The sequence below is a fragment of the Narcine bancroftii genome, chromosome 5 (genome assembly GCF_036971445.1).
Source record: "Narcine bancroftii isolate sNarBan1 chromosome 5, sNarBan1.hap1, whole genome shotgun sequence".
NCBI classification, from domain to species: Eukaryota; Metazoa; Chordata; class Chondrichthyes; order Torpediniformes; family Narcinidae; genus Narcine; species Narcine bancroftii.
Window position 1 is genome coordinate 41,179,459 of NC_091473.1, and position 19,281 is coordinate 41,198,739.

At 39.2% G+C, this 19,281-nt stretch overlaps 1 protein-coding gene across 1 annotated transcript; it reads left to right on the top strand.

Annotated features, from left to right (window-relative positions):
• The first annotated feature begins 1,202 nt into the window (after window positions 1-1,202).
• LOC138762664 (troponin C, slow skeletal and cardiac muscles) lies at window positions 1,203-18,187 on the top strand. The gene is made up of 6 exons (XM_069936267.1): window positions 1,203-1,253; window positions 7,788-7,818; window positions 7,921-8,067; window positions 11,102-11,216; window positions 15,653-15,789; window positions 17,091-18,187. Exons 1-6 carry the CDS (start codon window positions 1,230-1,232, stop codon window positions 17,120-17,122), a joined length of 486 nt encoding a protein of 161 aa, XP_069792368.1. The 5' UTR covers window positions 1,203-1,229; the 3' UTR covers window positions 17,123-18,187.
• The last annotated feature ends 1,094 nt before the right edge of the window (window positions 18,188-19,281 follow it).

The following is a 19,281-nucleotide window of genomic DNA, read 5'->3' on the forward strand; positions in this document are numbered from 1 at the left end:
TGTCTCTGTGTTACTTGGGAGGCTTCTTAAATAACTTAGAGATGCAAGATTCAAATAACAAAAGAGACTTTACTTACTGATGCCTTCCACCAACTCAGGAAACTGTTCACACACACACACACACACACACACACACACACACATTTATATACATATCCATACGCCCCATAGTGTGCACTACAGTTAGTACAGTGAGAAGAGTGTATTCTTTTGCAGATACAAAATAGTTCACATTTTCCTGACTATAATAACAAAAAATTTCTCCCAAACTCCCTAGTGCCAATCAAGCAAAGCTCGAAAATAACAATACTATTTCTAATATATTACAGTTTAGACCAATTACAAAAAGAAAGAAAATTGATCCTCCCTTTGCCATTTCCCCCTCTGGGTCTCACCAACCTGGACTTCTCTCTGCGGCTCCCGCTGCTCCACCAGGTCTCACCAAGCCTGGACTCCACGCCGCTGCTTACAGGGCTTGGGATTCTCGTCGGGCCTACTTGTACTAACTGTGCAAATGAAAGTTTATGGGGTGACTTCACGTCTAGAACATGCAGCATAAATTGCAATGATACAAGACGCCATACCATTAATATGAACAAACTCAACAAAATCTGGCTTGAGAGTTTCCAAACCAAACTTAATTGTTGAAAAAATATTTAACTGACATTCACCCTTAAATCACATTGTTGAATGGTAATATCCACAGTAACATAAGGAACAAACTATATATTTATAATTAACTAGCTCTATTTTTAGTTTGAAGTATTGTAAAGCACAACCTTTATCCTTTGAAGTTTATGACATCGTTATCTTATTTTAATCATATTCCAATTGAGAGCACAAAAGAAAAGTAATCTCTTTTCCTCAACTCGAATAAACCCCATTATGATCGAAAATATTTAGAAAGTGTCTATCTCCTTCCACTGAGTTGTCAGTAAAATTTCGCCAGACTTTTAAGGCTGGGACACCTTGCATCGTCCCGAGTGACATATGCATGGGCAAGAGGAGGTGAAAGGCCAGATGCCTGTTTATTTATGTCCAGACGATAGACTGCTGCTCTCACTCTTGTGACATTCAATTCTTATCTGGCCTATCGTCATTGATTTAGCGCCGTTGGGTTTGAATGGAAAGCCTGGCGTGTGGGAAACGTGGAACTCAGACCTCCTATAAAAGAAAGTGCCGGATGATTGTGTCTCTGGAGATCAACCGCGCAGCATCCATCCCCGACGATGGAAGATATTTACAAAGCGGCGGTGAGTGCACAAGTATTCAATTGTTTCAAATTCTAAAACACATATAAAATGGGGATGGAACAAGCTATACACGTGACAATTTTTTTAGACAGTACAGATTTATTAGTAGATCAGATGTACCGCGGTCAATAAATTTATATGATAAAATGATTACCGCAATAAACTAACATTTAACTGTTGCCTGAATTCTAACAATGTTTTAAAAAATTGTAATTAACTTGGTTACAGGCAATTTGAACAGCAGAACATTTTCTCCTCTTACAATCTTAAAATGCCAGATTAAATGTGGCAAAAAAAGTCAAATATAAAATCCTCATTGCCTCTCCCCTCGCAGTGCAAGGGGTCCTCATTGACAATTACTTGCAATGATCTTTGTCGACTTCAGTCCAATCCTGGCTTCTGCACGTCACACTATCAAGATTCACTGAATAAATGTAATTGTCCCTGGACCACCCCCTACGTTTTGAAGGGTGATGGTGGGTGGGGACCCGGAGCACCAGAGGAATCCCACACAGACACTGTAACCTTTCGGACAGTGCCGGATTCGAACCCGGTTCTCTTGCACCGTCCCCGCGTTTCTGGTCACCACTGCGCTAACTGTTTGGCCTGCTGAGTTTCTCCAACCTTGTGTTTTTACCCCACGAACCGGGCCGCGTCAGTAGACAAAATTAGTCAACTTTTCCTGACGGAAAGTGCACACACTTGAAAACGTTGTTCAATGTGCACCAGAAAGAATTGATGTTGCAAAATTATAGCTCACAAGCAGCTGCAGCCTGCCTTGGAGATCAAAATTAATTCATCATAGCCAAAAGTGAGGAGTGAAGTTTCGAACTAGTTTCCAGTCTTGATAGTTTAACCGGCATTTGGGAATATAGAACAATCGGCAGGGGTCCCCACAACGTTACGATGATGGTAACAAACATGGACCTGTTGTTGACCATGTTGCAAAATCGTTTAGATGTTACTTGTAAAACAGTCTGATATGAAGAAAGGTAACAAAGTTTTGGAGGGATTCATTCCAAAGTGCTGGTCGGTATTGTGAAAGCTTGTGATGGTCAGTGCAAGCCCAAAATGTTTACCATTTATTTTAAAGGAGTCCATTATTCCTAAATGTCTGCAGCTTTTTGGTTGTAGTCCACCACTCCTCGCGAGGAATGCCACGAGGTCCTGCTCTTCTCTGTTAAAGCTAATTTTGGCCAGTGGGAAGGCAGTTATCTTTTCGATAACTTTCCCAACAGCCACAGGGGACCAAATGTCCAGAGAATGATTGCAAGGATATGTGCTTGTCGATCAAAAAGCTTGGAACAAAAGCAAACTATCCGTAGTATTTGACTTGGTTCTTCTCAACAGTTGTCTTGTCTTTTAGACTGTTAAAAATAACAAGGAGTAGTATTACCAGGGCCACATGCGAACGGGACTTTAAAGGAACTTTTTTGTCTCGTTGGAGCCATTCATGCCGAAAGCATCCTGACTCAGATGTGATGCCTAACAAAGGCAGCAGCTGCCCCTTTTTTTTTAATCACATCACAGTTGTTCCCAGCATTTGAAAAGTTTAGGCTGATTGCTCAAAGTCACTTTAGTTTCATCTCGGTTCCTCCCATCAATCATTCTCACGGGCGCATTTCCAGTTAGATATAAAACCTGGTAAGTGCTTAGAATTTCCCTGGTTAAATAAAGATGAAAATGAGGCGCTTTTTTTTTTTTTGCAGCATGTTTTTGTTTCCTGCACTAAATTTACTTAAATGTGCTGAAAATATTTTGTGATTTTTCTTTTTGCGTGTGTGACAAATGAAACCCAGCAATACCTATGCAAGTCAGCAATATCTTAATTAAAGAACTGAGGACAAACGTGTAGATCTAGGCAAAGTTTAAACCTATCTTGAAGTATTTCAGAGTCTGGGAGTAATCGGAGGACAAAGGGTCTTCCCATTTTTAAAAAAAAAAACTCCAGAATGTCCATTTATTCTTGAGATGACCTACAGAAGCTGTGAATGAGGGAGGGCAAGAGTCCATCAAGAAAATTTTCAACAGGAAAAGGAACAGGTGTCAGAAATTAGATGGGTTAAATTTTGCAAGAATAACACATCTGATTAAAACTCTAGAGTACTATCACATCCAACTGTGAATGGTGGAGGACAATTAAACAGCTAAGGATGGAGATGCCAAAAATATCCCCATCCTTAATGTTGCTGGTGGCCAGGACATAAATGTTGTATAGCAAGCATCTTCTGTCGGAAATGCAGAATGAATGGTTTTCTTTTGCCTCCTCCCAAGATTTTTGTCGAGGTCTGCAGTTTTTGGCCAATTTGATTCATTCCATGTTATATAAGAAAAGGGTTGACTAACCAAACACAGCAAATATCATGGGATCAGATATGGCTGTTGTGCTCCAGAATCAACTTTGTTTCTAGCCAAGTATCTTGACAATGTGGACACTTGTCCTCTTGACATATGTCCTCTCCACAAAGAAGCAGGACAGATCCTATGCAGCTAATTACTTTGCCATCAGTCAGCTGTCAATCATCACTCAGTAATGAAGATATCAATCAAGAGCAAATACAGGTGGTATTTACTCAGTAATGAACCACTCACTTAATTGGTCATTTGGGTTTCACCAAATATTTGAATTTCAGGGACAAAGTATGCCCTTGCTTATTTAGTACCATTATTTTTACCAAATCTGGCTTCATCTAGCAGCCTTAGTAAAATTTATGTCAATAGAAGATGTGTAAACTAGTTGGATTGTCACCTTGCCGTGGTGGAGAAGCTTGTGTGGGAACATGATCCCAAGAGTGATGCTGTCTAGGGCCATGCTCCTGGTAGGGCCACCCATGGTAGTGAGGGTGAGGTCCCTGACAAAGAACAATCCAATCAAGACCTTAATGGTGGAACAAGCAAACAAAGTTACTCTGAACTCAACAGCTGTGAAGGCAAAGGCTGCAACAAATCCATCAGCTCCAATTGTTGTGGTTTTCATGCCATTGGAACTAGTTGGTTGATTTGTGAAGTATTGTGCACTTCTTGGAGTGCAACATCAAGTGCACATTAAACAAAAACATGCACAGACGTCTTTGCTCTGTGGATGAAAGGAACAAAGGCCATCATCTTCAACCTCGAGGAATAGCCATGAGGACGAAACTAGCTAGAATCCTATTTGTAAACCACATAGTTTTTGAGGTCACTTTTCTCAGGCCAGTATATAATTGGAGGAACTTTCCTGACCCAAATATTTTCAGTTTTCCTTTTAAGGCTAACAAGTTAAAAAGGAAATGTTTCGTGATGATGTAATGATATTTGATTATAATCATAACACTTCATATGACGATGCAGCCGAGTTCTGCATGGAGCAAACTCAATAACAATCAGATATGGGTTGATATGTGACAAATAACATTTATGCCACCAAAATACCAGGCAATGATCATCTCCAATAAAATAATTACCCCACCCCCCCATCCATGGAATTCAACAGTATTGTTATCACTGAGAACCCCTTTATGTCCTGGTTGGGGTGTGGTGGTGAGGCCACAATGGAGAGAAACCTTGCTGGATCAGTGACCCGTACAAGCTCTCTTCTGGCAGATAACTCACTTTCACTCTCCCCAATAAGTTTCCATAATCCACAAAGGACTGCAGGTGTCTCCCATGTTACAGGGGGTAGGTAGATTTGTATTCCAAGGAATAAAGACTATATTATGATTTTTATGTTGCACAAAACAACATCATCTTCAGATGTGACAATAAAGGCAAGAATTTAAATAATGATTTTTATTCTGTAGCTCAAATTTTTGGGTAGTGATTGAATTCTGTAAGGGTGAATTTGTTTTGCCCAAATTGTTGTAATGTGAGAGATGTAATAGAATACTCTCCATTCAACTGGACATGTGCAGTTCCAGAAACTATCAATAAGCAATTTAATTGTCACCCCATTCACAACACATGGTTGCAGTCTACAAAATGCTCTGCAACAATTCACAAAAAAGCTTCTTCAACAACACCTCTCATGGCACCGGAACATTAGCTGCTCCTTTCCTCTTCAATATGTATTATTATGGGTTGGAAACCTATTTCTATCCATTTATTGTCACTGGGTGTAAATCCTGGGACTTTCCATCAACTATACTGCTTTATCAGGTCGACTGCATTCAGCTCACCAGCCATAGACGATAAATTCTGGCTAGGTCATTTATGCCTAGATTTGATTCAAGAGAAACACAAGAGGGTCAATGAACTGGAATGATAGAGAAGATGGAAATGGAGAAGTTGAAAATACTAGAGATATATAGGGAAATAACTTAATCTTCCCTTCAGACTACTATGTGGACAATTTGAGAACTTTAAACACTTGATATCCCAATGATCTTAAATATTTGTTTCAAAAATCAACTGTCACATTTGTATTTTTGTCATGTTGCTGACAGCTGAGGTTCCCCATCAAGAGATTGAAGTTAAAAATATATCCATATAGACTGTGTGTGTATGCTCGACAAACTGTGAAGGTGGGATGGAGAAGTAAGATGAATGAGAATATGAAAGAGTCGTGTAAGTTTTAAAGCACAATTTGATGCTTTCCAGTACAGTTTTTTAAAAATTTCAATTCTGCTTTCCAATATCCATTACCATTACTTATGAGAAATACACTTAAATCAGGATATATCAGAGTCCGAGTTCTACAGCATGGAAACAGATCCTTTGGCCCAACCTATCTATGTTGACAAAGCTAATCCTATTTATCTGTGCATGGCCCATTCATTTCCTATCCATGTATCTGTCTAAATGGCATCACTTCTACCTTTTTCCCTGACAGCTCATTCCATTCTGTGTGAAGAAGATACCCCTCAGATCCCTTTTAAATCTTTCCACTTACACCTTGAATCTATGCTCTATAATTTTAGATTCTCCTACCATGGGAAAAAGACCAACACCATTTACCTTATTTATGCCCTGCATAATTTTATAAAACTTTAAAATGCAACACAACTCACTTTAAAGGTACTTAATTAGTCCCAACTTTTGGGTTGTCCTGAAGACTTGAGTGTTGCACTGCAAATCCTAAACTTTTTCTTTAAATTCTGAATTTTTTCCAAACTTCAGGAACACTGCAAATTTAGCAAGGTGCTTAATTCCTCTCTGACTTTGCAAGCAGTTTTCTTGTGTGACCACACAGGGATATTGTCCCAAGACTTTGCTGTTGTCCTCCAAATGCTACTTCTATTCCCATCATGCTGTGGCAGCCTGCTTTCCCATTTCTAAAAAAAAATTGAATAACTAAAAGAAGCTGAAGAAATCAGGATAAGAAGGACATAACAGCTAATGGTAAAATTTTTCAAATACATGCACATTAACTTTTTTTCTTCATCCATGTCAAACTTGAAAATCACTTCTCAAATGTACTTCATTTTAGGCTCCAACTTTTCTGTTTGCACATAAAGTAGTTTCTAATGACTAAAAATAGTGTCTTTATTTAGAGAAGATAACTTATAATTTATGAAATAATTTTTTTGTTAAAATGTGGAATCCATATTTGAAGTGTATGGGCTTGGATGTACGGTAAAAAATTTTAAGATGTAATGGGTTGGCACACTACACAGCAACTGATAATTATCTGAAACATGTATTTTGCTCCAACATGGGAGGGATGTAGGGGGGGTGTGAGGAAGGGGGGAAGGGGGGTAGTAAAGGTATAGTTTTTTTAGTAAGTTGTTTTGTATGTTTGTTTAAAAAAATTATAATTTTTTTTTAAAAAAACAGCTTCTGTTTATATTTCAAATTCTCATTATCTACTTTCCACCATTGACCATCTCTCAGGCTAATTTGCAAAAGTTAAAGCGAACAGCTAACAAATAATTTCTATTTCTCTGCCTATATTTTTGTGTAAAATGTAGTCAAATGAGAATAGGGACTTAGTGTGTCAGTAGTAATACATATCTGTAATATCTATTTTAAGTTCTCCATGCATCATTTTGACATAACTTGCACAAAATTGCTCTGCTTTAATGAGCCCTGCAAACTGCACTAAACCAGACTTCAGAAACGAGGCTTGGTCAGTGTCAATTAAAGGCCACTTAACCTGAAGCATCCTTACTCTGCAAGATCTGCCTCCTTTCTTTGCGATCATTAGCAGGTCCAGATCCAACGTCCAGACAGCTGGAAGTTTGGCTGCCAGTAGTCGAGCAAGAGGTGGGATCCAAACAAATCAGTAGATGGAGGATCATAAACTTCTTGGAGAGCAGGAGGAGATTGCAGACAAGGGGAGGCCTCAATTAATTTAAACACAAGGATAAGGATTTTAAATTTGAGGTTGTGGCACCTGAGCTGAATGTAAATTAGCATGGACAAGGGTGCAGGTTGCCATAAGTACAAAGATAAAGACGAGTTAAAATCTATGGACAGTGTGATTGAGAATGAACAGGGGAGAATTGTTTTTTTTTAATTGATCATGGACTTGACAAAGATACAGTTTCAGCAGCAGAAGGACCAAAACATTTAGCTTTCAGTTTTGACTTTAAGAATTGCCTATGTTTTTCACCGCAGGTTGAGCAGCTGACTGAGGAACAGAAGAATGGTAAGGAGTCATTAAACAATACAGAATTAAAAGCAATTTAAAGTCCTTTATAAACGTGCTGATCCTGTGTCATTTCTTGTTTTTTTATCTATGTATATATAGAATTCAAGGCAGCTTTTGATATTTTCGTGCAGGATGCTGAAGATGGGTGCATTAGTACCAAGGAGTTGGGTAAAGTAATGCGCATGTTGGGTCAGAACCCAACACCAGAGGAGCTACAGGAGATGATTGATGAAGTGGATGAAGATGGTACAGATATGAATTATGTTGCATTATCTCTCAAATCATTGATCACTGTAAACTTGAACAGATTTTACCATGTGAGATGAACTTAAAACCATGCAACCCTCACTTTTTTTTTTTAAATACTTTTTGAGGAGCATGCTACTATCCCATAAAATACTTGGGATTCAGTCACCTGTACATTACATTCTTTTGGAATGACAGCCATTGGACGATGGTCCTGAAGAGAATAGGGGTATATTGCCTTTTGAATCTCTAGAGACCTGGCTTCAGGAGAGTGTATTTCACATCCCGGCTTTATCACCATGAGTACGTCCAGGTACAAAAGCTCATTCTGAGCTAATCATGTGTAATCTGGAGAGGATAGGGAGTAAAAGTGTGAAAAATATGCAGTTTGTATCTCTTCCTTTCACTAAGTCATGTACTTTGAACTGCAAGCAAGATGTCAAAGTGAAAGTCAAAAGGAGGCATGGATCACAGAGATTTGTTGTAGGAATAATTGCAAAGCAATCCGTGTTAGCTGTCAATAAAGCACGAAATTAAAAGCAACTTGCAGTCTGTATCTGCCTCGCTGAAAATAGAAATCTGCAGTGTGTTCCTGCAAAGCACAACAAAAAACAGTGCGGCATGTGAACAGGCCCCTCAACCCATAATGTCTGCACCAAACAGAATGCCAAATTAAAATAAATTTTCTGTCTGCACATGATCCCCATTCTTTTCTAACATGTTTAGGTGCTTACAAAGTATTATTGGTCTAAATTACTCAGAATACTGCAGTTCATTACATGAAATACAAATTTTTGTTGGTGATTCAGACAGCATTCTTGTGAATTCTGTGATTAAAAATGATATAACGTTTCCAATTCATTTTAATTTTTTAATTTTAATGGTACAGCACGACAGAAGGCTTTTCTGGCCCATGAAATGCATGCCACCTAGTTCCACACAATTAACATACTAACCAGAGGAAAATGGAGTACCCAAAGGAACCCCACGCAGTCATCAGGAGAATGTAGAAACTTATTACAGATTGCGACAGATTTGAATCCGGGTTGCCGGCGCTGAGACAGCATTGCACTAACAACTATACTAACTATGCCACGTTATTAGCCTTTTATGGAGTTACAAGAAATTCCTCCCAATATTGCCTGATCAATGTATTTATTGTTTTTGAACCACTTTAATCTGGCATGATTAAAGAAAACATTCCAGATTTAAATAAATACAAAACTACTCAGTTATTTGTGAAAACGTTATCTCTTTACATGTATGGTGAGATTCCCCTTCAAAACTTGGGTTATTATTTCCACATGAGGGTTAGCCTGACCATTTAATTCATTCAGGAGTTATTGGCTTTGCTGGATAAATTGGTATTATCTTCTCTGAAGTGCCCTCAAATTATGGGACTGCATAGCCTTATTGAACCTTTATGGTCCTGTGGTGAAGTGGCTCCAAAATCAAACATTAGTCAATGAGTTGGTAATACCACATCCTCCAAAACAAAAATCGTGTAACTGTTGCTTTGTCTTATAATACAGCTATCTGATAATGTGGGTATTAAAGTTGTATCCTGATACCTCTGCATCATTTTGAGGTTACTCATCATGACATAAACATTTTCAATCTAAGACGTTAAAAGCTAAAGTATGAAATTGAGTCACTAGCATGCTAACATCTTGCAATTAAGATTTTCTTAAAAAAAATAATTTCAGGTCCACAAAAACCTGCCGGTAGCTGCAGCCACTTGTAATCAAGTGGACTTTCTCCACAAAATTCTGATAATCTCATTGAACACAATTACTTTGAATCACATTCCTACCCACTTCAACCCAAAATAGATTTCCAGTGGAAATCTGTTCCAAGAACAGTGAAGAATGGGATCTCTGTCCCAGACCAAGAATGCAGCCTATATGAAAAGTGAGATCATGTTTTCAGTTTATATAATCTGTAAAAGATCCTATCTCCAACCTCACCATTAAATATCTGTAAGGTTCAAAGACCATGAGGAATGGAGAGACATGATCGCCACGCCAAATGGCAAGGCACCTGAATGAATAAACAAACAAAGGTTAAGTAACTATATCAGATGGATCAAAATTATTTAATATGGGACTCTGTTGAGGAAAATATTCCTTGACTGCACAGTAAATTGTTGAAAATATGTTCTTTGCTCAATAACCCTGGGAGAAGTGCAGCATATGATGAGTGTTTGATAGCTCTTGGACTGTACTCATTGGAATTTAGGAGAATGAGAGGGTATCTCATTGGAACATTTCAACTGTTATAAGGTGTGAACAGAGTAAATGTAGAAAGGTGGTTTCCCATGGTGGGAAAGTCTAGGACAAGAGAGTACAACTTCAGATTTGAAGGTCATTCACTTACAACAGAGATGCAGAAGAATTTATTCAGCATGGTAAATCTGTGGCATTTGTTGCCACAGATGGTTATGAAGGGCAAGTAATTGAGTGTACTTAAAACAGAGATTGATAGGTTCTTGATTAGTCAGGGCATCAAAGGTTATGTCGCCGAGCAGTGGGTCTGAGTTGGAAAATGGATCAGCTCATGATTAAATGGGGGGTAGACACGATGGGCTGAATAGCCTGTATCTGCTTTGATGTCTTATGGTCTTATCTCCTGAAACTCAACTGGGAAAAAATAAAAGGAATGCCCTAAATTATTAGATTGTTTTCATTAAATAGAAACATCAATATGTATTTTACCACAGTGTCTTACTCTTGTAACAACCTATAAAGCTTTAACTTTCCATCACTCCTTCAGGTATTGTTTTGAATCAAATCTAAAAGAATAATTAAGCATTTTTATTGGAATATTTAAAGGTACAACTGAGTGAAACTGCCTGTTATAAATTTATGTTGATTAATGTCTGAGTATTGGGTTTTGAGAAGTTTACTAGGTTACAAAATAGTATGAGTTGTGAACTATATTTTATTGATGAAGAAGCAGTAGCTATGTATTTTGTAACTTTATTTTCTTTTCAATACAATCATTGAAAATATTTCAAACCTTGTTTTTCATTTAGGCAGTGGTACTGTTGACTTTGATGAATTCTTGGTCATGATGGTTAGATGCATGAAAGATGACAGTAAAGGAAAATCAGAAGAAGAACTGGCAGACCTGTTTCGAATGTTTGATAAGTATGTAAACTGCCTTTTGTTTTCTAGGATATTTAAATTACTCACTCCTTTGTGCAGTTATTAAATTTGCTATACATTTCAAATGTTTTTCCTGAAATAGTTATATATCAATGGTTCATTGTTATCTGTTCATTGCAGATGATACAAAGATAGATGGAGGGCCAGGTATTGAGGATTCATTGCAGATGATACAAAGATAGATGGAGGGCCAGGTAGTGAGGATTCATTGCAGATGATACAAAGATAGATGGAGGGCCAGGTAGTGAGGATTCATTGCAGATGATACAAAGATAGATGGAGGGCCAGGTATTGAGGATTCATTGCAGATGATACAAAGATAGATGGAGGGCCAGGTAGTGAGGATTCATTGCAGATGATACAAAGATAGATGGAGGGCCAGGTTGTGAGGATTCATTGAAGATGATACAAAGATAGATGGAGGGCCAGGTAGTGAGGATTCATTGCAGATGATACAAAGATAGATGGAGGGCCACGTAGTGAGGATTCATTGCAGATGATACAAAGATAGATGGAGGGCCAGGTAGTGAGGAGGAAACAGAGAGGCTACAGAGAGACTTAGAATAGGAAAATTAGCAAAGAAGTGGCAAATTAAATCCAATGTTGGAAAGAGTACAGTCATGCATCTTCATGCAGGAATAGAGGGGTAGATTATTATTTGGATGGGGAGAAAATTCAAACTTTGGAGGTTCTAAGGGACTTGGGAGTCCTCGTGCAGGATACCCCACAGATTAACCTCCAGGTTGAGTCGGTGGTGAAAAAAGTGAATGCAGTTTTGACATTCATACCTCGAGGAACAGGATACAAGAGCAGGGATGTGATGTTGAGGTTTCATGAAGCTCAAGAGTTCTGGTCTCCATTTTTAAGAAAGGATGTTCTGGCATTAGAGAGAGCTCAGAGATTCATAAGAATGATTTCTGGAATGAAGGGATTAACATATGAGGAACTTGGACTGTACTTCTTGGAGTTCAGATGAATGAGGGGCACCTCATCGTAGCATTTTTGAATGCTGAAATGTCTGGACAGAGTAGATGTGGCAAAAATGTTTCCCTATGGTCAAGGATGAGCACACAACTTCAGGATTAAAGGGCACCCATTTAAAAGAGACGTGGAAGGATTTATTGAGAAAGTGGTGAACCTCTGGAATTTGCCACCACAAGCTGCCATGGAGGCCAGATTGTTGGGTGTATTTAAGGGAGAGATTGATAGGCATCAGAATAGTCAGGTTATGGGGAGGAGGCAGAGTGGGAGAATGGTTCAGCTCATGATGGAATGCTGGTGCAGACTTGATGGGCCAAATAACTCACTTCTCTTATATCTTATGAACATTTAAGAGCAGCTCATTGAGTGAAATTAGGCGTTCAGATATATCTTAAAAGCAATGGTGAACAACCACTAGTTGCCATTATTAATAAGCCGGTCAGTCAACTTCCAACCATAGACAAAGTTAAAAATGACCTTGCAAAAACCAGTCTTGTCTTTTTTGGAAAGTACTCCAGATTGAATTGAGAATGTGATACAAGGCCTCAGAAATGAATATGTAAACCAACTGCTGTTATACAAATCTATTTCCAAAAGGTCTTCAAAGGCACATTGTATGGTGTTTGCCAAAATCATCTGAGTGTTTTCAATGGATGTAAAATAATACATCGTCAGGAACTCTACAGTTACAGTAGTACAACTGTCTACAGTCTAACATGCTGGCATGTAAATGGCACAATCCAGAAAAAAAAGTAAGAATAAATGGATGTTCTCCAAACCACAGGAGACGACAGTGGCAGAGTAAATAATGATTTCCAGCAGCAAAGACTGACATTTCCTTATTTGTGTTTATCACATTAAGCTTCCAGTCTTCCATTCAGACTTGCATTAGAAACAGAAAATATTGGAAACTTTCAACTGTTATGAGAATATGGGGAAATGAAATGGGTAAGATTAGTGGAAAAATGGTTGATGGTCACCACAGACTTGGAATATAGAACATTTCAGCACAGTACAGGCCCTTCAGCCCACAATGTTGTGCAAATCTATAGATAGACCTACTCAACAATCTAAACCCTTCCTACCTCACACCCATAAAACTCTTTTTCTTGCATCCATATGCTGGTCTCAGAGTCCCTGTTTGATCAGTCTCCATCACCTTTGGCAATGTATTCCAGGCACCTCTCTGTGTAAAAAAAAAAAAAAAAAAAAAAAAAAACAAAAAAAAAACTTGCATTCAACTTTCTTCCCCTCACCTTATAGAGATGTCATCTGATATATGCTTCTATTGCCCTGGGAAAATGGTGCTGGCTGTTCACCTTGTCTATTCCTCTCTTAAAAACCTCCATAAAGTCATCTCTCATTCCTCTTTGCTCCATTGAGAAAAGCCCCAGCTCTGTTAACCTTGCCTCACAAGACACATTCTCCAATCAAGGCAACATCCTGGTAAATCTCCTCTGCACTCTCTCTAAAGCTTTCATATTGTTCCAGTAATGAGGCAACCAGAACCGAACACAACTTTTATGGCCAATGTGCTTGCTCCTGTACAGTACCCCTTTATGACTATTTTTATTCAACAGCCACGGGTTCCTCAACCTCCCCTCAGTACCCTAACCATAAACTATTCTAGAAGCACCAAAGATCTTTGTACTATTGAAATTCTTTTTGTTTCCTTGCTCTAACTGTAACTAAGATGATTTATCTATTAATCCTTTATAATTGCTTTCCATACTGGGGTATTTTAGAATACCCTATTGTAATTGGTGTACCTTACATCATTGTTTGGCTGCAGCAAGTAAGAATTTTGGTGGATATATATATATATGACAATAAACTGATCGTCATCATTCTTTGAGGTCAAAGAACATTTGTTGAAAAAAAAGTTAACCTTTCAGGTTGAAGATCCTTTACCAGGTTCTCTTTCTTAAGATCCTGCCTGATCTGCTGAGTGTATCCAGCATTATCTATTGTTATTTCAGCTTTCCAGCATCTTTGATATCCATTCAGATTTACAATATAGTTTCCAAATTATATTTGAATGATGGAATTATACAATATAGGAGGTAATTTGGCTTTTCATTCCTATGTCAAATGTTTGAAAGATCTATTGAATTTGTCTTGCTAAGGCCTAAGATGAATAAAGACACAAGTTTCCTGTGTAAAGAACTTCTCTAATTTTCTATTGGAAGTTACCAATAAACTTTCTTCCTTGAGGCAGTGCATTGCCAGCTCACATCATTCGGTGTTTAAAAAAAATCAACTCAAATTCTTTTACAAACCACCATAAATCCATTCCTTTTACTTGCTATCTTTTGTCAATAGAAGTTGTTTTTCCTTACTCTGATTACATTTCATTAAGATTTTGAACCAACACTTCACTAAATTTATTTGTAACGTAAATCAACTCCCCCATACATGAAAGCAAAGAAAATAGAACTTCAGTATTGTCATTGGTTTTACTCATTTACTTCAATTATTGATTCATAGCATTTTTAATTTTAACATCGCAGCACAGTAAAAGACCCTTCCAGCCCGTGAAATGTGTGTCACCCAATCAACTGCCCAAGCTCATACATTTTGCAGGGTGGGAGGAAGCCAGAGCACCCGGAGAAAACCCATGAAGCTCACAGGAGAAATGCATAAACTCCTTCCAGACAACAATGAACTTGGATTATTGGTGCTGTAATAGCGTTGTACTAGTCACAATGTTAACTGTGCCGCCCTAGTTTGTAAACAATCCTTATCTTGGTAATATAATACTGTCAACTGCAATATCTTTTCTTTCTTTGGCTTGGCTTCGCGGACGAAGATTTATGGAGGGATAAATGTCCACGTCAGCTGCAGGCTCATTTGTGGCTGACAAGTCCGATGCGGGACAGGCAGACACGGTTGCAGGGGAAAATTGGTGGGTTGGGTGTTGGGTTTTTCCTCCTTTGTTTTTTGTCAGTGAGGTGGGCTCTGCGGTCTTCTTCAAAGGAGGTTGCTGCCCGCCGAACTGTGAGGCGCCAAGATGCACGGGTTGAGGCGATATAACTGCAATATAATAAAGTGGCAACTGACCTTAATGTTAATTTCCAAAACTATGGCAGTAACTAAAGAATAATCACAATGGATCTTTGCCCCAGGGCAAAAGCATAACACACTAGAGGTCACATGTTTAGGGTGAGGGGAAGGAATTTAAAGGAGATGTGCGGGGCAAATAATGTACAATAGACAGGTAAATATGGGCTGTCAGTATTAGTAGTAGTGGATGCTGATACAAAGTAGCATTTAAAGGCTTCTAAATGGACACATGAATACATAGGTATGGAAGGACAGTTATCAGATGCAAGCAGCAGAATTTGATTTGCACACATTTGGCACTGACGCGCTAGCTACATCTTTCTTTGATAACAAAAGCAACAATCTGACTTTTATACTCACTAATATGTTAACAGAAATGCTGATGGTTACATTGACATTGACGAACTTAAGATGATGCTGGAGGAAACAGGTGAATGTATCACTGAAGATGACATAGAAGAGCTAATGCGAGATGGTGACAAAAATAGTGATGGAAGAATAGATTATGATGGTAAGTTACATAACCAATTATAATTTTGACAGCTGCAGGCTTTTTATTTGTGGAGCAACTGAAATAATTTCCAAATAATTGTTAATTTAGTGAATACTCCCAAGTTTTTGAACTAATGCTAAAAACATCACTTTGTCTTCCTTCCTGGAATCTTGCAGCATCCTTAAAAAAGATTTAATATTCTCAGCAGGTCCATGCAATGATTAAGTGAGAACATATTGAGATATACTTTATAAACACAAATACATTTAAAATGCTCATTAAAAAATATACATGCTATTCCCTGGTTTGTAGCATGAAAGAGTTCTTTGTGATTGGCAGTTCAGTCAGGTTGATGACAACTTTCCTGAAAATCAGAATCACCCTGAAGCTGGCTCCTCTTAGCAACTGACCTTAAGATCATGAGAACTCAGTGGTCAATGTTTCCTAGAGGTCAGGAGGGAATGCTATTTGTCTGCCAGAAAATAAAATCCAAACGTGAGTGTGGAGGAGCTCAATTTGAAAAGCATAAGCTATCCAAGGCCCAGGGGTCACAACCACACACACACACACACACACACACACATACAAATTCTTTTCAAAAAAGAACAAACAACTTGGAATCGAAGGGCAGGCTCACCCACCCTAGTAAATGACTTATTCATCCTCCACATCGCTGCTAAAATATTTCCCAGAATGAAAATTGCTTTATCAGTCAACTTTATCATGGTTTTTGTTTAAGAAATAGAACTTTTCGTTTCAAAGTATTTTCGCAATTATGACGACCATTTAATATTAGGATCTTAAGCTGGGCAGCGCAGTGGCTGCCTCACAACTTCAGTGGCCCTGGTTCAGTTTTGACCTTGGGTGTTAACTGTGAGGAATTTGCACCTTTTCCTGCGACAATATGGGTTTCGTCCAGTTTTCTTCCATGTGCTGAAGATGTGCTGGTTAGCAGGTTAATCAGTTACTTAACATTTCCCAATTGCCTGAAATGTTGGTGGGTGGTGGAAAGGGGTTACCTGATTAAAGGGTCCAGACCTGAAAAGTTGCTTACCTTTTACTTCCTATGGATGATGCATGTCCTGCTGAGTCTCTCCAGCACATTTGCATATTGCACATATCCCAACATTTGTTTAACTAGGTGTGAAGGTGTATGCAAGAGGAAGTCTGGAATAAGTGTCAATGGATTCTTGATAGTCAATGTAGATGCTGGGCTGAAGTACCTGTTCCTATGTGGCATGACTCTCTTAAACTTTTCCAAAAACATTGAAGAAAAATTGCAAGCGTGACTCTTTGTATTTTATTCTGTTCTTCTGCAGAATTCTTGGACTTTATGAAAGGTGTTGAGTAAATTAATGCCAGGAATCCAGTTACATGTTTTGCTGTGAACCCACTGTCAACAAGCACTGAAAACCAAACGATCTTCTAAATTGATTCGAACTACCCTCTAGCCCAAGATTTTCCCTTGTCATTCCAATAATTATAGAACTTTTTCATTACTGTATATAATTGGATACTTCATGTAACCTTTTAAGTTTGTTATCATTGTTGTGTGCTGTAACCTTGGATATATTTACGCTATTCAGTAAATCGCTTGAGAGTTGAGTGGCAGCAGGCTCCTTATCCGCAATTGCAGCAATACAAAATGAATCATGGACAGAGTGAATGGGTGTGTATGGAGGCCGCATGGCCTCCCTGCCTGTGTGTATTGCAGATGGTCACATGGCCTCCCCATCTGAAACTCATTTAGAAGTTACATCACCTGTCAGTATGTTGTGTACTTCTTGTTTCATTCTGTAGCTCAATTTTTTGGGTAGTGATTTGCAGTTGGAATGTCAGTTAAAGTTAGCTCCAGCACACCTTGCCATTGGCTAATTCAAATCATCTAGCATCCTTATTGGCTAGAACCCTGTATTTAGCATCAGCACAGAGCATATTCACCCTCCCTTCCTCGTGGTCTGAGCCCCAGACACCGCTCCATGACAGGTTGCTACTATGGACGTTGCTTGAAAGGTTCACAGGTAAGGTGCGCACGGCACTGAGGCTGAGCTGTAGTATTGCTATAGATCAAATTGCTATAGATCAATACTTGCAGTAGAGCCACCGCTCCCAATGATCAGGGGTCCAGGAGTGTGTGCACACCCCTGTGTACAGTGTGTACTAGAGCTGCCTCCTAATGATTAGGGGTCCGGGAGGATGTGTGCAACTGCTGCTTATAATGTATGAATGTCTGCATTGCCTTTGTGAATTCATAATTGTGTACTGTTTAACATTTACCCACACTCTTTATAAATTGTGTGTGTTTTATTCCCATTATGATTTTTCCATGCTCTTCTATAAATTGTGTGTGTTTTATTCCCATTATGGTTTTCCCGTGCTCTTTTATAAATTGTGCAAGTTTTATTCCTATTATGATTTTCCCATGCTCTTCTATAAATTGTGTGCTAATAAAGTTACGTGTGATTGCAAACCCTTGTGTCCAGACTCTCTGCAAACCCATTGAACCTTACACACTTTCTCAACAAAACAATTGGCACTGCGAGCAGGGCACATAAGGAGTTTTAACCACATGGGAGTGGGAAACTGTTTTAAATGGGTGGGAGATGGTATTGAAAACTATATGTGTGGGTGTCTTGTCAGATGCATGGCTTATTGTGTACCTGCTTACTAACTGGGGTGGCAGCAGGTGATGCACAAATAGGAAATGGACCCCAGGGTTGGAGTTTAAAATCCCCGGTGGACTGATAACCATCAGGGATTCAGCTGTTTGGTGGCATGGCTGGAAAGCAGTCGACAGGTTGGGCCCCCATGGCAGATGATAGGGCACTACAAAATCTCCCTTCTGGAACAATTGGGGTTTTCTGGGACCAGGGAGAGTAGTGGGCAAGCTCTATGGCTACTAATATCCCTACTGAGGTGCCAGTGGGATATCACATCGGAATTAAGCTGACAATGTGCTCAGCACATTGAACAGATAGAATCCATGCCCATCGAACGCGGATCCATGCGGGATGCACTAGAAGCTGCTAGAGCACTCACAAGCCACATGGTAACAAAATACACCGAAGCTGCCTGCCAGCTGGTCAACGCACAGCAGTTTCAGACAGTCCATCGATCTGGCTGGCAGGTCGACCTGGTTAAGGTCAGGGAGATCGTTAGGTGCTGGGAGGGAGAGCGATGCATGGATAGGGGATGGGATGTGGGGTTGGACAATAATGACTTCACAGAGGCTAAGTCTAATTGCACACATCCCCCACCCTATGTCCCAGAAACCCTGCAAGGCTGGCCAGTGACCACACAGTCCCAGCATCACCTTGAGGCTCAGCAAAATGGAGAGAGTGCCGGGAACAGTGAGGGTACAAGCAAATGGGAGAGGGGCTGGTGTGAAGTTATAGAGAGGGAGTACTCCACCAAGGAATTGGCTGTGTTGACAGACAGATACTACCAGTGGTCAGGTGAACATCTGGCCTCCTGGCTACTGTTTGTGGAATGGTGGGGTGGGCCCATGTC

Excerpts from the sequence above, each read along its gene's own strand:
- LOC138762664 (XM_069936267.1), top strand. The coding sequence starts at position 1,230 with ATGGAAGATATTTACAAAGCGGCG. Across the intron at positions 1,254-7,787 it reads AAGATATTTACAAAGCGGCG|GTTGAGCAGCTGACTGAGGA; the intron begins GTGAGTGCACAA and ends TTTTCACCGCAG. Across the intron at positions 8,068-11,101 it reads TGATGAAGTGGATGAAGATG|GCAGTGGTACTGTTGACTTT; the intron begins GTACAGATATGA and ends TTTTTCATTTAG.